This window comes from Nansenia antarctica (assembly GCF_963989245.1).
Source record: "Nansenia antarctica genome assembly, chromosome: 1".
Taxonomy (NCBI): Eukaryota; Metazoa; Chordata; class Actinopteri; order Argentiniformes; family Microstomatidae; genus Nansenia; species Nansenia antarctica.
This window is the reverse complement of record NC_137674.1, coordinates 94,908,581-94,931,331: the sequence shown is the minus strand read 5'-3', so window position 1 is coordinate 94,931,331 and position 22,751 is coordinate 94,908,581. Positions and strand designations below refer to the sequence as shown.

The window sequence follows — 22,751 nt, the reverse complement described above, 5'->3', positions numbered from 1 at the left end:
TTTACACCTATTAAGTTTATTGTAAAGTGTAGTATGTATATTGTTGTATGTAGATCCGCCTTCCCTTGTTCTGTTATCCATTTTGGTGTTGTTATGGTTGTGATGTTCTCAATGTTTTCAATTAGCAATGTGTGTTGTTGTTTGTCTGTGTTTTGTCATGGTTGTGTCTTTTATTGTTTATCCTGTTATTATGTAATATGTATTGTTCATATACATTATTATGTATTATGCAATAACTATTAATTATTAGTTAATATAATTATTATATTTGGATTGTATTATTGTATTATTATGTATTATGCCTTATGTGTTGTTAGGACCCCCTTGAACATGAGATGGCACATCTCAAGGGGTTTTATCCTAATAAAATAAATGTACTACAACCTTTATACAAATGTAGCTGAAGCAGTAGAATCTGCTTGGAAATGTGATGTGTTAGCCCATGCAGTGCTGTCTCCCTAAACTACACTCGCAGTCACATAGAATTGGGCCTAGGGCCCCAATAAGATTAGCAGGTTGAGTTGGCACTGATGAATGTCAACCATATTATGATATGCTGGATATACTGTACAATATGGCTGCAGGAAGAGAGGTGTTAAGATCAGCATTCTTGGTTTCTTCTCTCTGGGCATTTCGTTTTTTTTTCGCATGAGATACTTCTCTCACTGGCATAATGTAAGGCTAGGCCTAACGAGAGCCTGGGCCTCCAGTAGACGGCCTAACCTTTGTATGCAGCCTCAGGCCTGGAAGGAGCGCGGGGGGCGTAGGGGGTCTCAGAGTAGCCATAGCTGGAGTCCACATTCTCATAGTCATGTGTGTGAGGTTGAGGAGGCCTGAGAGACAGAGATATGTCCTTATAGATATATCAAAGGAAAACAACAATGTATTTTGCTAATATTGTAAGAGGTGGAATAATGTAGTTACAGTATATGGGTGTTATATGAATGAATGAATGAATGAATGAATGAATGAATGGTCTTTATTGTCATTGCTATAGTACAGGTACCAAACAACGAAATTTAGGAAGGGTGGCTCCCCTGGTGTTAGGAAAGAAGAAAAAAAAACTAAAAAAAACACAAGAAGGGAAGGAGCTGGTTTACATAAATAAAGGCTATGTACACTATCCACTATACTATACTGTACAGATAGACGACTAGGGTTGTCATATTGCACATAGTGTTATTGCACATCCATTTACTTATAATGATTTAACGAGGAGAGAAAGTACCTGGCTGGCTTTTGGTGGTTCCGAGGCCTCTGGGGTTCATACTCCTCTCGTGATCTGGGCCTCACAACTTCCTCGGAGCTTAGCTGCAACACACACACCACACACGCATGCCACGCACACACACGTTTATCTGTTGGTCTTTTCATTATCAAACAGCACACACTCCTGAGAGCCAATTACTAGGTCAATCAACTGTATGGTTGTGATAACTTTCACAACGATGTCATAGTAGAAAGTCACCTTGTAGTCTCCTCCCTCTGGCCTCCTCCTCTCCATCCCCTGCTTCTCTTTCTCTTTTTCTCTGGACTTCTTATAGTCCTTCTTCTCCTGTTCCATCAGCAGCCGGGCTATTTCCTGCCAACACATCCACAACCAGGTTACAGTATCGTGTACACCCACCCACACACACTGTACATGATCAAGAGATACATTAACTAAAGGGTAACACTGGCACTGACGGGATTTGTTGGCATAGCAACAGAGTTGAGTGACAGTGAGGGAGAGAGAGAGAGAGAGAGAGAGAGAGAGAGAGAGAGAGAGAGAGAATGAGATCAGAAAGCAAAAAGCATGCACAAGAAAGCAGGAGAGACAGAGGGAGAGAGAGAGAGAGAGAGAGAGCGCAAGAAAATGGATGAGAGAAGTTTCCACAGGCTTAGCCGCCCACTCACCTCATCCTGTGCCACTTGAGCCGCACGCTTGTCAACCTTACTCGCCTGGAACCCAAAAACAATCCAGACAACAACTGAGTCACATTTGGGTGGGGGAACGTTCTGTTCTCTTCTCAATGCAATAACATAGGGAGTGACTGGTGAGTCCTCTTCATAGACTTGTAAAAGACAAGGAAAGCTCTAGTCTAAACTGTGATATGAATACTGATAATACTCAAACAAAAACAGGGACTTCACTGGTGAATTTCGATGCATGATCCAATTATTGAAGTTGGACCACATCTAAAAAAATGTATAAATGTTTATTATATATATTTTTTTATTTATTGATTTGAGTGTTTTGTAATGTCTTCAACATTGGCACGGGTCGACTGGTTATATAGTAGTGCGTACATTATAGTAATGTAATGAGAGTGTTACAACATTACAGTAACGGATGTTATGGATTGTAATAAGGGTGTTATAAAGGGTGTGATTGGACCCACCTTCACCTCCTCCTCCTGCAGCTTCCTGGCCACCTCCATGTCCCTGAACTCCTGCTCTCTCTGGTCCCGCAGGTCCAGCCGTGTGATGCCCTGGGTGGCCTCGGTCAGCGCGTACTCCCCGCCTCGCACAATACGCCCTGCAGGGGGCGCCACATACACAGTCAGCATAGACACACGGCCGTAGGTGTCATCCCAGTCTTGTCCTCTAGGGAGTGCAGTGGTTTCAATCACTGACATTACAGGTGCAACTCCAAAAATGTGTATATCGTGGGAAAAGTTAATTATTTTCCGTAATGTAATGGCTGATTGCCTCCATGCCACGCCGCATTGATGCAGTCATTTGTGCAAAAGGAGCCCAGACCAAGTATTGAGTGCATAAATGAACATATTTTTCTGAAGGTCGATTTCTGTATTATAAATTCTTTTTTTGATTGGTCTTATGTAATATTCTAATATTTAGAGATACTGGATTTTTTTTATTATTTTCATGAGCCGTAAGCCGTAATCATCAACATTAAAACTAAAAAAGGCTTGAAATATTTCACTTCATGTGTAATGAATCTAGAATATATGAAAGTTTCACTTTTTTAATAGAATGACAGAAAATAATGAACTTTTCCATGATATTCACATTTTCAAGAGATCAATGGCACTAATGGATCAGTTGTCGACAGTAGAGTGGGCAAAAAAGAACCAGTCCACTAGCACTGAAACCTTTGCGGAGAAGAATCTGGGTGCAACTATTGGACTACACGGGTAGTTCACTCCACAGATTCAGCCCTCAAGCCCACCACATCACACACACGACCAGCAGCAGCAGATTCAACTGGTTCACAGCACCAGAGTCTGTTCTTGAGTCTGTCTTAGATCAAAGACTCAAGGTGTCATGAATTACAGCGGGAATCATCATCACCATCATTCATCATCATCATCATCATCATCATCATATCTGGGAAGGAGTGGAGAGGAAGAAGATGAGTGTTGTTTAAGTGATCATTATGAGAATATTGAATGATTATAATATTTGAAGGCCAGCCCCCACCACCTGAAGCACCCAGCGAAAACCACAACCACACACCTACACACCCACACGGGCCCAGCGCCAAGCCCGGCGGCGGGCCGTACCTGGCTCCGTGTCTCTAGGAGGGTGAGTGTGGGAGCGTTCCCCGGCAGGGTCCTCCTCATAGGGCTCCCTGTGTTCCTTTCTCTCCCTTCTCCCTTCTCCACCGCTCCGGGGTTCCTCCTCAAACACCTCCCCACTGGCGCCAGACCCAACCCTGGCCCTCCTCTCCCCCATATCATCATCATCACCATCATCCTCCTCCTCCTCCCCCCTCCCATGCCAGGCCCTGCTGTGGCTGGGGACACGGTTGTGGTCGACTCCCTCCTCGTCCAGCCCTGGCTCCCTGCTCCTGGTCCTCGCTTTGTGGCCGTCTTTGTCCTGCTGTCTTTGTCCGTCTCGGCTTTGGTCTCGGTCTAGCGATCTCTCCCGGCCGTTTCTCTGTCCGTCTCTTTCCCTCTCCTTGGGTCTCCGGGGCTCTCGCTCTCTGTCCTGCCGTCTGTCCCTCTCCCTGTCCCTGTCCCGTTCCCTGTCCCGTTCCCTGTCCTTCTCCCTGTCCTTCTCCCTGTCTCTCTCCCTGTCTCTCTCCGGGGCAGTGTGTGGCTGGGGCGGCCTTGGGGGTTTCTCCTTCCTCCTCACGGCCCTCTCCCCGTCCCCCCTCTCTTCTCTGGCTCTCCTGGGCTCCTGGCTACCTGGGAGATCGGCGGACGGTTCCCCCCTCCGGCCGTGGCCTCTGTGGGGCTCAGTGGGTTGATGGTTTGGGTACTTGTCCCCGTGCTTGCCCCTGGAAAGGTGCTGCTGCTCAGGGTGGGGATCTGCATGCCTGCCCCTGCCACCCTCCGCCACCAGGTAGTGCTCTGGGTATCTGTAGCGACTGTGTGGTTCTGCGTTCTCGTGTCTGGGGCCGTGTCTGGCCCGGCTGGGCTCAGGAGAGCGTTCAGGGCGTTGGCCTGGGGGGCGAGGGGACTCCGGTTTGTCCAGGTAGGCTGGGTGGGTGAGTGGAGGATGGGAGATGATGGAGAGATGGTGGTAGAAGGCATGGAGGTAGTCAAATGATACAGACACAGTATAAGCCAAGCTGGCTTAGTTAATGAGCAACAGGGTTAGTCACAACACAACCCCCCCCCCCCCTCCCCCTCCCCGCCTCCCAGGGAGACATAAACATCAAGACACTGAAATTAATGATCTGGTTGTGGATGTGGTTCAAAATGTAAATGGTAATAATGATATTTCATTAACATAGTTACAAATCGAGCTGTGGTTAAGGTTAAGTCATTCAACATAAAACCGTTCAAAACACTGGCATGGGGGGGTAGAACGGTATGCAAACTGTCGCAATCATCGTGAACCATCCTGCTGAGTACTGACATTATCGCCGGCCAACATTTGAGTGAAAACAAACCGATGGTGAAAGCGTTAGGGGGAAGCACCCCGGTGAGGCAGAGAGACGGTACACTGCGAGCCTGAAGTCAGCTCAATGGAATGTCAGTCATCCAGCAGCCGTTAGGCCGGCTAATCTGAACAACAGAAACGGCTCTATTAACTTTGAACCTTTGAAAAACAGAAGAAGAAAAAAAAAAAGAAAAAAAAAAAAAGCGAAACCAATCTGCATATTGTGCCTAGCTCTGCCTAACGCCGGTCTGCCTTCACCCGCTCAACGAGGGTGAGGCACGGTAACGATGGTGTGATTAACAGTAGGCTTTATTAAAAGAAGAATATCTTCAACTGTTTTCTATGGACGACACATCATTTAAAAGCTGCACTTTCATAATCTGTAAAAAAATAAAAAAAGACGAAGGAAAAAAATAAAATAAAAATGACCTTGCTGACTTGGGGAGCAAAACACAAAACACTAGCTCCTGTCACGCTAATAATGTAGTGTCCCTAGATATATTAGTGTCCCTAGCTTCTATTTATCCTCTGTTTACTTCCCCCTCTTCACACCTCTCTCTCTCCCTCCCCCTCTCTCTCTCTCTCTCTCTCTCTCTCTCTCTCTCCCTCCCCCCCTCTCTCTCTCTCTTTCACTAGTTGTTTATCTCCAGGGTGGAGACAGACTCAGGCCATGTTTTGGTTTGTGTCTCTCTGATTTGGAGGATTAAGCCAAACACAGCAGTGCCCCCTCATTTCCTCATTTCCTGAGAACGGTGGCCAATTACACAGCTCAGAGAAACACTCCACCAGTGATAAGTCGTGTGTGTGTTTGTGTGTGTTTGCGTTAGGAGCAGTACGAGAGCATACAAAGCATTCGGTCTTAAAATGGTGCCTACCCGTGATAAGAATGTCACATGATAGAGATTGTGAGGGGGTGAGATTGCACAGAAAAGGAAGCTTGGAGGTGTGCCACAACGTTAACAGGCAAACGCACAGATGACGTTGCTAGTACCATGATGCATCGAGGTGTCATTCTTTTCTCAGAAATAGAGGCTAAAGTGTCTTTGTTTGTGCAGTGTGCACACATTCTTCGGTAAGGATGGAATGGAATACCACAGCTCTGCCAGCACCACGCATGGTGTGTGACAGCACACACACACACTCTTCCTTGGCCCCAAACCTCACTGCTTACTGGGACACAGACACAGAGACACACACACACACACAAGCACGCATGCACACATACACGCGCACGCGCACGCACACACACACACACACACACAGAGAGAATGTTGCATAACCAACAAGGTTCTGCAGCAAACCCAGTCAGGCAGACAGGAGCACATGGAGTGAGAGGGTGGGGTAGTGATGTCTACACAGACAGGGCTAGCTCTGGGTTAGAGGCACATCGGGGGAGAGGAAGAGCCCTATCGCTGGGACAGAAGGCGGTGGGAATACTGCTGACTGCGCTGGCCGTCCCTACAGCTCTACTCATAGAGACCTGTGTGTGACCACAAAGCCTCAACCTGTAGCACCCCCTCACTGTGAAGCCTAGGGTTAGGTACCAAAAACCCGGTACCAATATGGTACCTATATGGTACCGGTACCTATACATCTGGTACCTACCGGATCGAATTGCAACGGAGATTTCGGTACCTCATTTTTGGTACTTCTCTCTCGCCCCTGGTGCTCCGAAACGGGCGTTACATGCAACAGTCAACCGCAACTTGCCATCGCCGGTTAACGTTCCACTGATCAGTGCGTGTAGTGGTGGTGAGCTGAGCAGTTGTGTGACGAAGAGTGAAGAAGAGTGAGTGACGGCATATATTCTAAATTATGATATTATCCGAATCATATTATTATTATTATTACATTGATTATTATCATATTATCGTTCGAATTTCGAATGAACTTTCTCACTGGTCACAGCGGTCAGTAACGTTGCCCTGCTACCTAGCTAGCTAAGCTACCACGAGCTCACCGTTACAATGGCGAAGGCAGACGAAGATGAAGCATTCTAAAGTGTGGCTGTATTTCACCCGAATAAATAACAACAGTGTGAAGTGCATAAAATGTTCAAAAGCATTCGCGTGTAAAGGGGGGAACACGTCAAACTTAATGAAACACCTGGGGACGCACAGGACACATTTGAGAGTAGATGGGTGCACCGTGTTTGATAGATTGCGCAACCCTTCGGCAAGCACCTCAACAAGCACCTCAGTTGGCAGTGTGTGCGTCTCCAGTCCCGGAGAGGGGGAGTGGGAGACCGGCATTCACACTGAGGATGACAACGATGATGACAGCAGCATTTCCTCAGGTTAGTAATGTTTCAGTTTATTTCAGTTGATTTATTTAAAGATGGGGACAGTGCACATTAATCAACAAATCTACAGCATCAGAGACCCCATTCACCTTGGCAAAGAAGACAACTTTGACCAAAGAGAAGGTGGAGGAAATTCACTGGGCTGTTCCCAGCGTTGTGGTCAAGGGGACTCACTGCATTCTTTTTCCACTGTGGAATCTCCCTGTTTTAGGTAAAGTGACGACCTTAGCAGGTAGCTCGTTCACATTGTTGGTCATTATCGGAAAAATAAGAGCCCGACAGTGCGTTCGGAACCCCGAGGCGAAGCCGAGAGGTTTTGTAAAGCACTGAAGGGATTTGACCGGCTGGCCATACTTTATCCCTTACATAGCAGACTCCGCATTCCCCAATTACAAATGTGTTGGTCCTACTTTTAGAGTTCACTGCATGTAGGCTAGACATATGTTTTGGTTGATGTAATATAGGCTGCTTTAGTCGTAGGCTATTTAGTTAAATACTAAATAGCAAATCCCGTCCGTGCCGCTGGCACTGTCCATGGTGCTAAAAGTACGAATGTATTTCCCACATGAACCATCCTGACAGTTTATGCCGGCATTTCCCGGGACATGCTAGCATGTACCAAGTCAACGGTTTATGCTGGCATGTCCCGGGAAATGCCAACATTTTTGAATCAAAAGTATCGATTTAGGTACCGTTTTTAAAGTAGCGGTTTGGCACCGGTATCGGATAAAACCCAAACGATACCCAACCCTAGTGAAGCCTAGAGGAGTTTAACCTCTTCAAACTAAATCACCCACTAATGCTTTTTTGTACAACAATAAAAGCCAAATTAACTCTAATAGTGGAAAAGATGTCGAATGGTTGCATCTGTAACTGAAGATGGAAGGATTGAGGTACTACAACCTAAAAAGGGGTATCATGAAGTATCCAGCTTTTAGACTCTGCTCCTACTTCTGTTTAAAATAGAATATAAGCATTCCGAAGTTAAAGCTTTACAACACATTTGCCTCACCTCTGAACAGAACCACATTGTGCGTGTGTGTGTGTGTGTGTGTGTGTGTATGTGCGTGTGTGTATGTGTGTGTGTATGTGTGTGTGTGTGTGTGTGTGTGCGCTCGCTAGTGAAGGAGCAAGATGACAAACGACCCTCCCTCACGGTCAACTGTGTGCTTAAAACAGCAGCCCTAAATCCTTCAATCAGCAGCACTCTTATATCACGCCACATGAAACACACAACATGGTAAAGGTCATTCCGCTCTACCCACCTCCTTTGTCCTCATAGAACTCCTCCTCAAAGTTGGCCTCCAGCTGCTTCTGTCTCTTCCTCTCCTCCTTCATCTCCTTCTCCTGCAGTTTACGAGCGATGGCCTGAAAACAAACAAATTAAAAAAAACTAAATAAAAACTGCTGACGCCTCCTTTTGTTATTTTCATCACACCCACAGATGAAATGTAATGTGTTTAAATTAGATTCACAGGCAAAGTGGAATGATGGGATTCAGCCCGTCTTTGTACTGTGCCAGTGTATGACCAATATAGCGCATAAATAAGGGCCAACTGAACTAGAGCAGTCATGCATTACTAACGTCAGAATACCAAGGGATGTTCCACTATATTCAGGGGTGCAAACTGGTGATGGCCCAAAAAGGTGACACATATTTTTTTTGCGGCTAACCTTAGTGGGGGGATAGCGCTAGCACTAATGGTGTTAAATAGATACCGCTAGCACTAATGGTGGTCTAACAATGATGCATGTGTAAGTAGCGGCAGCCCTGACCTTAACACCTGCAGAATTACTTAGAAAACTGTTTACCGTGACTGAGTTCTCGTAGGCTGAACACCCATCTCTGCAATCCAAGTTACATAACAGATATGCCTCAAACAAACATTGTTTGCATGACCATTTTTGAAGGGTTATTATGCTAAAGTTGAGAGAAACTAACATTCACATTAACTAAATGGAAAGTCAAGAAGGCTCAGGTAGAATTCTCTTTTCAAGACCCTAATCTTTCTCAAAGACAATTTGAATCTAACACACAAGGTATGACCTGGCAGGGGTATACCTGCCTGCATTTGCAAGGGTTTATTTGCAGTAGTAATGGGGACTGAGGTTATGATGATGTACAATGAAGCTGAATCATAAAAGTTGATGCAACCAGTGTAAAATTATAAATTACTACCATTGAGCATACTGTATATTTCACGTCTCTTGATATAGCTTCTTTTATCAGGGGTGCAAACTGGTGATGGCCCAAAAAGGTGACCCATTTTTTTTTCCGGCTAACCTTAGGGGGGGATACCGCTAGCACTAATGGTGTTAAATAGATATCGCTAGCACTAACGGTGGTCTAACGGCAGTTAGTAGTGGCAGCCCTGACCTTAACACCTGCAGAATTACTTCGAAAACAGTTTACTGTGACTGTGTTCTCTATGCTGTCTGCAATTGTACCTAGCTCCCTGAAGCTAAATGTTATTTCAACAGCAACAGAGTTCAGCAGACAGGGAGATTAGTTAGCTCGCGCATCATGTGACTTGGATGAGACTTAGACCCCCCGCAAATTTTTTTTTTTGCAGATCTACACAATTCACATGGATGACATATTTTGAGATAAAAACGGCTAATTTAGCAGAAAGGTGACAAGTTTGCACCCCTGATATTACATCGTAGAGTTGTTTAGCACCAGCATTCAAGTTCACCACCTTAAAGAGTTTGAACATGCATCGATCATACATTTAGGTTATCTACATTTCTGTCAGAATTTATATTTAAAAATGTGTCTATTCATTTTATTTATTTTTTGATCCATAAGTACACTGAAATACTTTGCCAACAGCAAGCAATGTAAAATGTCTCATTTTAGTTTACAAATCAAATGTTCTGTTTTTTTAACTCAATTCATATTGAATATTTATTTCCTGACAAATGAGCAAGTAGATGTCCCGCACTAATCGGGCAGTTGGATGACCCGCCCGTCTGCGGCCATTCCTATTGGGTGGTGATTGGAACGTATATGAGGCCTCACCCATGTTAATAGGGCGGGTAGATGTGTGTGTGTGTGTGTGTGTGTGTAATGTCTCTCACCGCATCCTTCTCCTCTTGCAGTCTCTGCTGCTCCGCCTGTCGGACCAGTTCCTCCTGAATCTCCTGAGCGATCTCATTATCGCTGCGCTCGCTAGGTGTGTGTGTGTGTGAGTGTGTGTGTAAGAGGGGGTGAAGGAGACAGAGGACAAAGCAACAGTATTAAATTGCAGATGAACAATGGTTAACGTCTGCAAACTCTAACCCTCACAGCTCCTATTAGCACCATTCAACTATGGCTCATGACCATGCTGTAGTCCTGTTTCTCTCTCTCACACACACAGAGACACAGACACACACACAGACACACAGAGACATACACACACACACACACCCACACACACACACAGAGACACACACACACACACACACACACACAGAGACACAGACACACACACACACACACACACACACACACACACAGACACAGACACACACACACACACACACACACACACACACAGACACAGACACAGACACAGACACAGACAGACAGAGACAGACACACACGCACACAGAGACACACAGACACAGACATAGACACACACACACACACACACACACACACACACACACACACACACACACACGATAAACAGAAGAGGGGCGGCCACACTGACTAACTGAGAGTGATACCATCTCTCTCTCTCTTCGCCCCAGACGTCCATATCTGAGCCTGTGATACATGTAACAGCTCATGGTGCCATCTGCAGCCATGGCCTTGGAGACTGTGAGCTGGCGTTCACTACTGTGGAGGTCTCAATGTCCCGACTGGAGAATGTGGAGGTCAGTCCACAGGAAGAGAGGGATAACACACAGAATCTAACCATGTGATGACCTGGCAGCTGGATAGATATAGGCCTATAGCACAGCAGCCATTCTGTGTAATAATGTAGTAATAGCTGGTCTACTGCTGGCTACGATAGCTAGGCTAATCCATTATGACTACGAGAGCTTATCTGATCAAATGGAAGTGACTGCTAAGGGCAGGGCAGACTACTAGGTCACTGATGAATTAGACGTGGCATCTCTCTCTGTCGATCTGCCACTGACATGACATAACATGACCTGTGTGTGTGTGTGTGTGTGTGTGTGTGTATACGGAAGCACGGCATTAGCCAGACTCCACACCACAGCCTGTCTTCCTGTACCACACTATATGATTATGATGATGATGATGATGATGATGATGATAATAACAATGAGTCTTTCAATATGAGGGGAAAAAAACAAGCAATTATCAACATGAACTAAATGCATAGGCTGCGTCAAGCTCCAAACAATCAAAGGTCAGGGTGAATCTACTCTAGGGAATCAAGACAAAAATAAACGGATGACTGGTGTTGCTGGTGGCATCCTCTTCTCACCCTGTCCAAACCAGTTGTGTTGTGCTTTCCCCTCACACACACACACCTGTCAGCTAACTGTTTGGCTACAGGGAAAAAAAGTGGAGGGGGTGGAAGGGATTGGCAAGGACAGAGCGGATGGCAGCAGAAGCTCCCAGCATGCCGAGCGGCATTAGCCTGGCTGCTCTCGATGGTGGAGCATCTGGCCTCTCTCTTGGGGGTGCTGCCCTGCTGCAGCTAGAGTGTGTGTTAGGAACGACTGACTTTGGAACAAAGCTTTCACTGCGACGTGAGTCAGCACATTTCTTTAAAAAAACTTGGAGAGCAAAGTAGAGCGTTTTCTTCCATATCTAGACCCCCAAACAGAGTTTCTATTGAAGTGAAAAGAGAACTGTGGCTGTTGTGTTACAATGGAAGGTGTGGTTTACAGTATGTGACATCTATCTCTGCTGTCTGATTGTAGGTTGTGTGTGTGTGTGTGTGTGTCTCATGTCCCAATCTCTTGAAGTTTCCACAGCAGTAGCATACTGCATGTGTGTTCATCACGTATAGCTACATGTGTGTGTTATGGGGGTAATCACACTTACATATCTTTGTGCTGCCTCTTTTTCTGGGCCTTGGCCCTCAGATCCTCCTCTTCCTGCAGACGCTTGGCCACCTGCAGATCCTGCTGCACCAGACGGCTCTTGTGGACGTTGGACGCCAAGTGGCTCTCGACTGGAGAGACACAAACAAACGACATTGCTTAGACTGAGTAAACACTACACAAACCACACACACCACCCAGGCACCTCTCCTCAGACCACACCGCAAAACACTGAGGAATGAGACATGGAATGGTCAACAACACTCAGGCTGATTTGTTTGGGTGCGTATAAACCACAGGTCTGGGATGGGAGTACTCGAGCTTCAGAGGGTGTTGATGTTACAGCACAGTAGCATGGTTTTCCTAGAGTCAAAACATTCCAGGTCAATTGGCCATGTGTCCTAGCTATTTATTTATTTTATTAAATGTTTGTGTGTGTATGATTTATTTATTGTAGTCTACGTTCAATAGACTTCTATTTTGACTATATATATGTAGGTATGTACAATATGTCTAGCGTATATATGTACAATTTGACCTACTTCTGATTTTATACGGTCATGAAAACTTCAATAAACAAAGTTGTGAAAAAAAACAAAACAAACATTCCAGGTCACGTCGTCCACTCAGCATTGTAGACGAGAGGAGGAAAACAAACAGGGTTGAAGCTTCGTTCTCCTGACCGTTCTAGGACCCGACCCCCTCACCGAGGCGTGGCGAGAGCTATTGGACGAGGCGGTGTCGTTCCAAGGCTGTGTGGCTGCACGTGGCGAGACGGAGCAGGCGGTAAATCAACTGCGCTGACGCACACCAAGGCAGGCACCCGTGGAGCATCACTCACTTTTCATTCAGCTCCACCAGGGGCTAGCTATTGACCGCGTCGTAGAGTTCACGAGAAACATTACACCAGGATTTACTAGAGCAGGTCGAGAGACACGTTAATAAAGTTCCCCACTCTGAGATTGCGATGACAAAGAGGGGGAAGCAGTAAGTCACTGGGATATGAAAAAAGCCAGTAAACTGACATATTGATTTCAGGACGACACAGATCAATTGTGATGGCCTTTACAGAGGCCTTATCAAATTTGATGGCAAAAAAAGGACGTCAGAAAAGAAGGTATATCATACAGTACATTCATTCATTGCTGAGTTTTTCACATGAAAATTGATTACTGTTGTTGCCATGATGCCACGTCTATCTAACAATGCAGGATAATATGTGGTTGTTGATTTTCTAACTAACACAGCCTTGGAGAGGTCGGGTATGCCTCTAATCTAATGAGGAGAGCAGTCTGTCTAAATAATCACCACAGGCTGCCCTTCTCCAGTCCCAAGGCCAATGCGATTTTGTCGCACCGCAAATTCGATTCCATTGTTTTGAATGAGACAATGCACACGGCGTGCGATGCGATATTGTCGCACGACAACATTCGATTCTCAATTCACACCACCGAAGTCAACAACACGGACCATCTCATATGGGATTACAAGACACCTATATTACATAATAATAACAATCGAGCATGTAGGCACAATATGCCCAGTTGTATCTTGTAGAAATTGTGGAAGCAAGGCAAGCAATATTGGTAGAGCCTATAGTAATCAGCCTGCCTGGTCCGACTTCGGTGGTGTGAATTGAGAATCGAATGTTGTCGTGCGACAAATTCGCACGCCGTGTGCATTGGCCTCCAGACTACTCAATCTAGCTCAGGGTCGTGTTCAGGAGGTGACAAAACAGAAACCTGTTTCATGGTTTTACCCAAGGTCTCTGAGGCTGGCCTCTCAGAAGAAGAGGGTCTTGAACGAATGCCACAGTATAAAGAAGATAGGGGACCCAGGACAGAAAATGACCCAGCAAATCTGAAGATGTGGACTCAACAGCGATCGAGTGACCAAAACTGTGCGTGCAACATTGGCGCCCTGAGTGAGGGCTTTGAATCAAAACAAAGACTTCCTTTTGAGCTCCACTCAAATGATGCAAACATTTTTTGATTCAGCAGAACTGGTTGTGGAGCAGCCGTCTGTGAGTGAGGATGACACATTGCTGTGCATTTAGAGGACAGCCAAGCTGTGTGTGTGTCCCTCTCCGTGACCTGCAGGGCAAAGGTCACCCACACACACACACACACACACACACACACACACACACACACACACCTAAAACCAGTTCTGTTGCCGTGGCAGCATGGGGACCAGCCAGTGTCATAGACCACTATGGCAGCACTTTGACTGACAAGGGTAACAAACAGACAAACAGACACAAGGACTGACACAAGGACAGATCCAAACAGAATCTACACAGACAAAACACAATCGTCACTTCTGACCTCATCCTTCCAACCATTATATTCTTTTCCATGACTTTAGACTAGGTTACAACTCCAAGGTGAAAAGCCATGGCATTTGGCCATCTTACACTTTGATGAATATCATGCCTAATATATTTTCTCTGATGTGATGTATTAGGTCATAATGGAGTGGTGGGAAAAAAACAAGGGGCTCCAACTTGCAGCTTAATCAGAGGTCTGAGTCAGTCTTAGATCTCTCTGCACTGTCTCAGTTCCAGAATGGTCCATGTGAATGAGCCTGGGTAAGGGACATCAGGATTGATGCTACAACCCCTGGCCATCTGGGAATAATGTTTATTTGTGTGTGTGTGTGAAGGAAGACGTTTTTAAGTCTAGGCCACTTGTCATCTATTCTGGGTAGTGAGTGTCCTTTTGACCTCAGACAATAAACACTCACTGGAAGGCAGCCAATGGCAGTGCTTAGGTCGATACTATAGTGAGATGTGAGATGAGATATAGTGAGACCATGTGGTGTACAATATATAGTAAATTTGAAACTGAAAGAAAAACATAGATAATGACATAACCTGAACAAAGGTGAGGAAAAACATGAAACACACAAAAGACAAGACAAGCCTACACAGACAACCGACAGAAGACAGCACACGCACGCACGCATGCACGCACACGTACGTACGCACGCACGCACGCACGCACACAGACACAGACACATCACAATCTCTCCTGAGCTGATTGTGCTGCCTAACTTCCAATCAGTCTAGTCTAGAAGTCTAGTCTAGACAGTCACCCAGACTAGACTGTGCTGCACTACAGTAGATGGGCATTCATGTGTTCCAGACCTGATCCAGACACAGCGAACGCCGAACCCACTGTACCATTGTACTGCTAGTACAATGCACACCCAGACGCTAGGCTGGGATTTTAGAGGCACTAGCTGCCCGAATCCATTGACCCTGCAGTGTATGCTGACAGAGTTGACACATTTTCATATAAAAACTGGGGCATTGCAGCATTAATTACTGACTTTTCTACCCTGATGCATGGAAAAAGGTGTTGTAGTCTGTATTATTCCTGTAGGGTACTAAAATGTGAACTTAGAATACAGCAGAGTAGCGATAGTCTGGGCAATTACAGACAATGTCATATAATGGCTTTGACGTAATTCAGACATTAATGGAGGGGTCTATGGTGCATGAAGGGGACTGACTAGGATCGGCCTACAGTACAGTACATCCCTATTAAACGGTAGGGTAGCCTATATGAAGCCAGGAGAAGTGGCCTGAATTCAAAATTAAAACCCTGGCATCAACCAGACCCTTGGAATGGAAAAGAGAACGGCTTCGTTTGTTGCAGAAAGCACTGCTTTGAGAACAGCACAGACAACCTCAGACAACTAAGGCTAAGAGAGATCAGATCAGCCTGACTAGCCTTAACATGGGTCAGCTCGTATCTCACTGGGCCAACCCAGGTCTGCGATGTGGATGGAACTCTGTCTGAACCAAGGGGTGTAACATGTGGGGTGCCGCAAGGCTCCATTTTGGGTCTGCTTTTATTCCTTGTTTATGTGAATGACGTGCCAGCTGCAGTGAATTGTAAGCTTCTATTGTATGCTGATGATTCTTCATTAACAGTGTCTGGGAAGGATGTCCTCCAAATTGAAGCTACTCTTAGCAAAGAGCTTGAAAATGTACATGAGTGGATCATAGAAAACAAACTCTCACTGCATCTGGGAAAAACTGAGTCCATTCTGTTTGGTACCAAGGGGAGGCTTCAGAAGGTTAATAAGATACAGGTAACGTGTGGGGGGGAATGAAATTGTACCCAGAGCTAATGTCACGTACCTTGGCATCACACTTGACCAGTCACTGTCAGGGGAGAATAGTGCGGAGACAGTTCTACGCAAAACTGCCGATAAACTGAAATTCCTGTACTGCAGAACAAGGCAGTTTGATCTTCTAACCAAAAAGCTGCTTGTAATGGCACTGATACAGTGCCATTTTGATTACGCTTGTTCTGTATGGTCCAATGGATTGACAGTGAAATGAAAGAATAAGCTGCAGGTTACTCAAAACAATATAATTCGTTATTTACTAAATGCTCCCCCAAGAACTCACGTAGGTAGTAGCGAATTTAAGAGGGTAGGTCTGCTGCCAGTGCAGCTCAGGGTAGACCAGCTGAAACTCCACCACATGTACATTAATTGTATTGCCCCCGGATACCTAGGCTCACAGATAGTCATGGTCCACACTCAGTCACAACACCATGGCGAGTGTGCGCTCCTGTAAGGTTCCACGAGTGAATAGTGTAGCTCGCAGTTCCTTCTTCTATACTGGAACATTACTGTGGAACAGCCTTCCACTTAATCTAAAACAAGCAGAAACTAGGAGGGCTTTTAGAGGACAGGTTAGAGCTTACCTCTGGAGTAAGGTGAACAGATAGGAAAGCCTATTCTTTTAGCCTACTTTTATTCTTTTTTATTTTTTCTAGAAGTTCCTAATCCTTTTAGTTTGGGGGGGGGGGGGGGGGTAATGATTATTTAATGATTGTTTGATGTTATTGATTGTTGTCTTGTATGTTCATATCAAAGGACCATGTTGGAAATAAGTGTTCACACTTTCTTTTTGTTTTTACTCGAACTATGAATAAACTCAATCAATCAATCAGGCTGAGGTGTGCTTATTCTCAGTTAGTGGAGCATGGAGTTAGCAATGCTAAGGCTTTGGGTTTCAAAGTCAAAGTCAAAAGTCACTTTATTGTCCCATCACTGGGAAATTTGTATTGGGCTTGCACCCCACAGCAGCCAACAAAGAGCAACAGACAATACAGAATGTTAACACACAAACAGAAGGCAGCCCTGATTAAAACAAGAGTGGAAATAAAACGATAAGCAAGATATGTTCACATTCATCTGGTGCAGTTTAAAAGTTGAACAGAAACGGGAATAAAATAATTTTTAAATCTATTTAATCTAGAGCGGGGGACTCTGAACCTCCTCCCAGAGGGCAGCAGTTCATACTCTGTTTGAGCCCTGCTAGGACCATACAACAAATGTATGCAGCCAGTCACTGTAATGTAAATCGCATTGGATGTATTCCTCTGTGGTGGCATACTTACTCTCCTGCTCCTGGAGATTATGGGCCAGGCAGTGGTCCTCCAGCACCCCAAAGTCTCGAACCACTGTGGACAGACAGACAGACAGACAGACACAAAGTTAGGGGATTGTTCTGAAAGTTCAACATTTTCACATGTTCGGCATTTAGCAGAAAGCCTTTATTCAAGTAAGTGAATCATCTAACCATAGAGATCGCATGAAGAAGTAATCTATGCTTGAGCCAAGGGTCATTGCCAGTCAATGCTAGAAGGAAGAATTAAGATTTATTTTGTTTGTTTCAGTAGAGAAACTGTACAGAGGGGGGTAGATGGGATTGAGAGGTTTCGGGAGGGACAGTTAAGGTGTGGCCTGAGAGAGCAGTCATTCAACTCTACAATTAAGATTTGTTGTGAAAATAGGTTGTTAATGTGGGATTCAGTGTACAGGGCCGCCTTTTGAAGAGCTTCTGGGAGATGCTGTTGCTCGATACCCATTGTTAGTATCAATGGTGATGGAGCTTGATACCCATTGTTTCGTGCTCCATGACATTGTGCACCCTCTGTTGTTCTAAGCACTGCTAAGAACAATGTAGGCCTAATCACAATCAAGGATAGGAAGTACACTTGAACTGAGAAAGGCAGACTCAACAAATGAGGCTAGTGCACTTTTACCACAAAAACAATCGTATTGAGAAGTTCTCATCTGTAAAAGGACGACTGACAAAGATCCACATTGACACCAAAGAGCTTTGTCAGCCAGATGTCTCTTCAGAGAGATAACAAACAAAAAAAAACAACTGACCCAAATCTCCAACTCTGATAGACAAGACTATATTTATCTGTGCCTGTAAATAAAGAGAAAAGGTTGAAATGAAACTGTGGTTGAGCAAAGAGATGTCCCCAGAGAGATCGTTCGGATTAAAAAAAAGCGTTATCATGTATATACTATATCATACAGTACGCTGTAGGCTATAGCAAACTTGTTTTACATTGCATCTTTATTCATAATATAAAAACACCAGAAGCCAGCAATAAGGAAAGCAGACTAACACTAATCAGCTAACATCTTTGAGATCACAACAAAGTCAAGTGTCTGATTGAGTAAGTGACATCTTGGAAGGCTTAGCACAATAGACCAGTAAAGCTCTTTATATGCTGTTCAGTGGTAGATCTGGCATGTACATTGGGCCCTTTCAGACACCACCGAAAGCAGCGCTGAGGACATGCAAACCTTTTAATGAGCTTATGAGGAGGAGGGAGGCAGCAGCTTTCAGACACACTGGCAGAATGCTGACAGAATAGTTCAGATTGGGGTGAATCTGCATTGCTTGTGCATTTGTGGTGGTGAGGCAATTAGACCTCAATTAGAAAGGGAAATCAGGTGAAGAGAACCAAAAGAAACATGGGAGCAAAACATAAAAGATAGGCTTGGCCTAGATTGGAAGGAACACAAGGAAGGAATCAAAGTTCGACAGATGCTGCTCTCTAGCGAGGATATTTCTTTGGCTTGTTGTACCATGCTCAAGAGAACCACAGGGTTATAGCTGTAACAGTGGTGCTGATGTGAGAAATCATATAGCATGATAACCATCATACTGCGATCAGCCAAACTAGCTGAGAGGCGTTGGTGTATTGCTAATAGACTCCAGGCAGGAAGAACTAGTTTCTTCCACCAAGTGATTGACATACTGTATTCAAGCAAATGAGGCTGAACAGTTTGTATTTTTGCATCCAACTTCATTAGTCCACTAATGCAAACAGACTCATACAGCATTTTGCCTCAGAGGCTAAGAACATTCTCAAAGTGACAGTATGAACACTGTTAACGTTAGCCTACCTAGCTAATGCCCTTCTGAATTTGGACATTGCTACTGTACTCTAAGTTGCCTTGGCAGAAAAATAGGATGGACATCAATTCCCAAAGCAGTAGGCTATATTAACTAAACTGTGATTACATATATGTAATTATCCATGTCCCAATCTACTGTTGGCTATGTGTCTGGCCAATGTCCGATTAAATAACCATATCACAATATAGTTCACAGTATACACGTTCACAATATAGCCTACAGTAAGTTAGCCTAGTATAGGGCTTACGCTTCAATCAATCCCAATTGTCTGAAACCTTCATCTGTTGTATGAGTTCTTCAGCTGGCTTTTAACACTGGCTCCTCCTTCTATTCTCCTCCCAGCTTTCATTAAACATTCAACATCTTAGCCACAGTCCATAACCTCACACATCAAACCCATAATCATCTGCTCTCAGAGATGACCTCATCCATCTAAATAGGCTAATTCATAATACAAAACAGACCACAACTGTGGAGCATACTGTAGCTGAAGAGTGTGTGTGTGTGTGTGTGTGTGTGTGTGTGTGTGTGTGTGTGTGTGTGTGTGTGTGTGTTGCAATCTAAAGACACTCCAGTAGTGCCAATATGATTGATGGCCTGCACCACAGTGACTCAAACTCTCCTGACACATGGAACTGTTACACTGGGGAGGGATGACCACAGCGTTTAGGCCTAATAGCTGAGGAATGGACAGATTAGGGGGGTCAGATAGATGGGGGCTGGGATAATGTGCCCCCCCCCCCTGCCCTCAGGGTTTGATTAACACTGAACATGCTTCCACCATATGCCTAATCTCTTTATCTAACAACCCAAGGAGATTCTGTCTAGCAAAGATAGACTAACATTGGCTCTGTAATGACTGCATGAAGATCCTCGGACGGATCATCAATCACATAGTCCATGGATGAAGAGTGAAGCAAAAAAGAACAATAGAATAGAACACAGTTAAGTGCTATACTGCGTTACACTGAAGAATATCCCACTAAACCTACCAAAGTAGCCTAGGTCTGGATATGATGAACTATTTGGATGCAACAGTGTGTGGGTGCTTATTTTCCCTCTGTTGCAAATAAACCCTTCTGTCATAAATAAGCGGAAAGAAATTAACGAATGAGGGAGAAAATTGAAACGTCTCCAACCACCATGAATCACTGGGATGCATCTCTGGAGAGAGCCCCGCTAGGCCAAAGCAGTGGAAAAAGCACGTTCTCCAGCCATGCTCTCTTCCAGACGGACCAGCGTCCAAAACATTCCATGGACTTGGGAGCAGCTGTTTCCCACTGCCAGGAAAAGTCCTCCTTTCCATCCGCAAGAAGACAGAATGGTTTCCTCCACGACCCATTCCGAACGGATCAAAAGGAGGCAACATCAGTGGGGAAAAGAAGATACTTGCATGCAATATATCCTATAAAAAAGATTGTTTCAAGTTTGATTGTATTGTCTAGTCTGTAAACTGAACAGCTGAGCTCCCCAATCTCTATCCCTGTTAAAATACTGAATTGAGGTCCCAGGTCTAGCATTGAGGTCCCAGGTCTAGCATTGAGGTCACATCGCATTACAGCCAGCATGTGTAGGCCCAACTCAGGTAGACTTCATCATCATATCCTCTGCTCGCCAGACAACGTTATCTTGATGTAATTTAATAATTAATTTGATGTCTTTATTCCACTAGAATTTGGGAATTGGTGTAGTAGGGAATAAAATATGGAGACAATCTCAGCTCCTCTGCTTCTCAGTGAGCGATGCCGTTGTGTGGGCAAGAACATTATTTTCAATAATATGAACTTCATGATCATGTAGGCAACATGCTGCAAGTTCATTTTGGTCCACCAATCTATATTGATGTCCACAATATGTACCATCAATGGTGTTATCAACATAGCAACTCTACAGTTCGTGTAGCTCCCTACATCAAAGACACAACACTTTCAGCATTTTCATTGAAAAGGTGGAGGAAATATGTTGGTAAAAACACACTCAATGGTCAACAATTGACCAGATCAAGGCAGATCTCAATGATCTCAATGAGATCAAGGCAAAGCATCGGGCTCAAATAAGATGAGGTGCAAAACACCAACAAAAAAAATGCCATAGCTTAGCTTCTTACTAGCCAAAGAGAAAAACACAAACTAGGGTTGACAGCGAGGTAAAAGCTCACATATGCAGTGAACGGATACGTTGTTGTGATTCCATCATAACAAGCAAACGGCCTTCGAAATGACATGTGATCAAATGTCGCATGTGTCAAACCACTGAGATATATACACACACACACACACACACACACACACACACACACACACACACACACACACAACCTGCACAGCCACCTGTCTGTCACTGTGTCACACGAGCACATAGAGAAATATACGAGGCTAGTGTGCAGGACAGGTGTACCCATGTTGGCACCTTTCTAGCAACATAAAGCAAACATAAGGCTAGCTACCTTCTTTTACTCCAGGCATTTTTTTCTCATCGATGCTAAATTCAGCCATGTTGTCAGCGATGTCAAAGCCGTTCAACGTTGAATTACACTTCCGCGACTGTCCCGAAGGTTACCGGAGTCTGACTGATTGCTTTTGGTCATAAACCCGATTGATGATCCAGGTACCGCGGGGGTGTCCGTTTGATTGGTTTCGGTAGACAACCCGAAACGTCGCTGCTACTTAGCCAGCTAGCCGATCGCCAGTCAGGTTTCTATAAGCATCGCTCCCAGTAGACCCTCCCTCTTCCTCTGCAGCGGTGGATTTGATGAGCTTTTCGTGCTAGCTAAGTTGAGAATCTGGACAAACGCTTTTGAGGCCCATCTACGGATAGCAGGGCGGACCATGGCTGTGTTCGAAATGGCATACTAGCATACTGCATACTAGCATACTCAATTAGTATATACTGCATACTGCTTACTAAATTCATAATAAGTATGCCAATACCAGCCGACCGAAAATCTAGTATACATTTCTTGCATACTGAAATGTCACATACTGCACAGTGTGAACGCACTGCATACTCAAAATCTACGTCATATCTAGTATGAGTAGTATGCTAGTATGCCATTCTGAACACAGCCCATGTCACTACTTTGGAGGGATAGAAGAGGTTCTGAGAGATAGATAGACTTTATTTGTCATTGTTACAGTACAGGTACCAAACAACGAAATTTAGGAGGGGAGGCTCCCCTGGTGTTTAAGAAAGGAAAAAGAAACACATTTTGGAAAAAGCATAGATGCATAAAATCACAAGAAGATAAGGAGCTGGTTTACATCAATAGAGGCTATGTACACAATCCACTGTACTATACTGCACAGATAGTCAACTAGGGTTGTCATATTGCACAAGAAAGTATTTTTTCACATTTTT

At 44.7% G+C, this 22,751-nt stretch overlaps 1 protein-coding gene across 1 annotated transcript; it reads right to left on the bottom strand.

The window, feature by feature from the left end:
- Positions 1-718: 718 nt before the first annotated feature.
- On the bottom strand, positions 719-21,959 carry ccdc50a (coiled-coil domain containing 50a; the record flags this gene model as incomplete). The annotated part of the gene is made up of 10 exons (XM_080534092.1): positions 21,841-21,959; positions 17,569-17,631; positions 12,147-12,276; positions 10,217-10,307; positions 8,401-8,503; positions 2,382-2,518; positions 1,897-1,941; positions 1,469-1,582; positions 1,229-1,311; positions 719-833 (listed from the first exon to the last, which is right to left on the bottom strand). Exons 1-10 carry the CDS (start codon positions 21,887-21,889, stop codon positions 719-721), a joined length of 930 nt encoding a protein of 309 aa, XP_080390218.1. The 5' UTR covers positions 21,890-21,959.
- Positions 21,960-22,751: the final 792 nt, after the last annotated feature.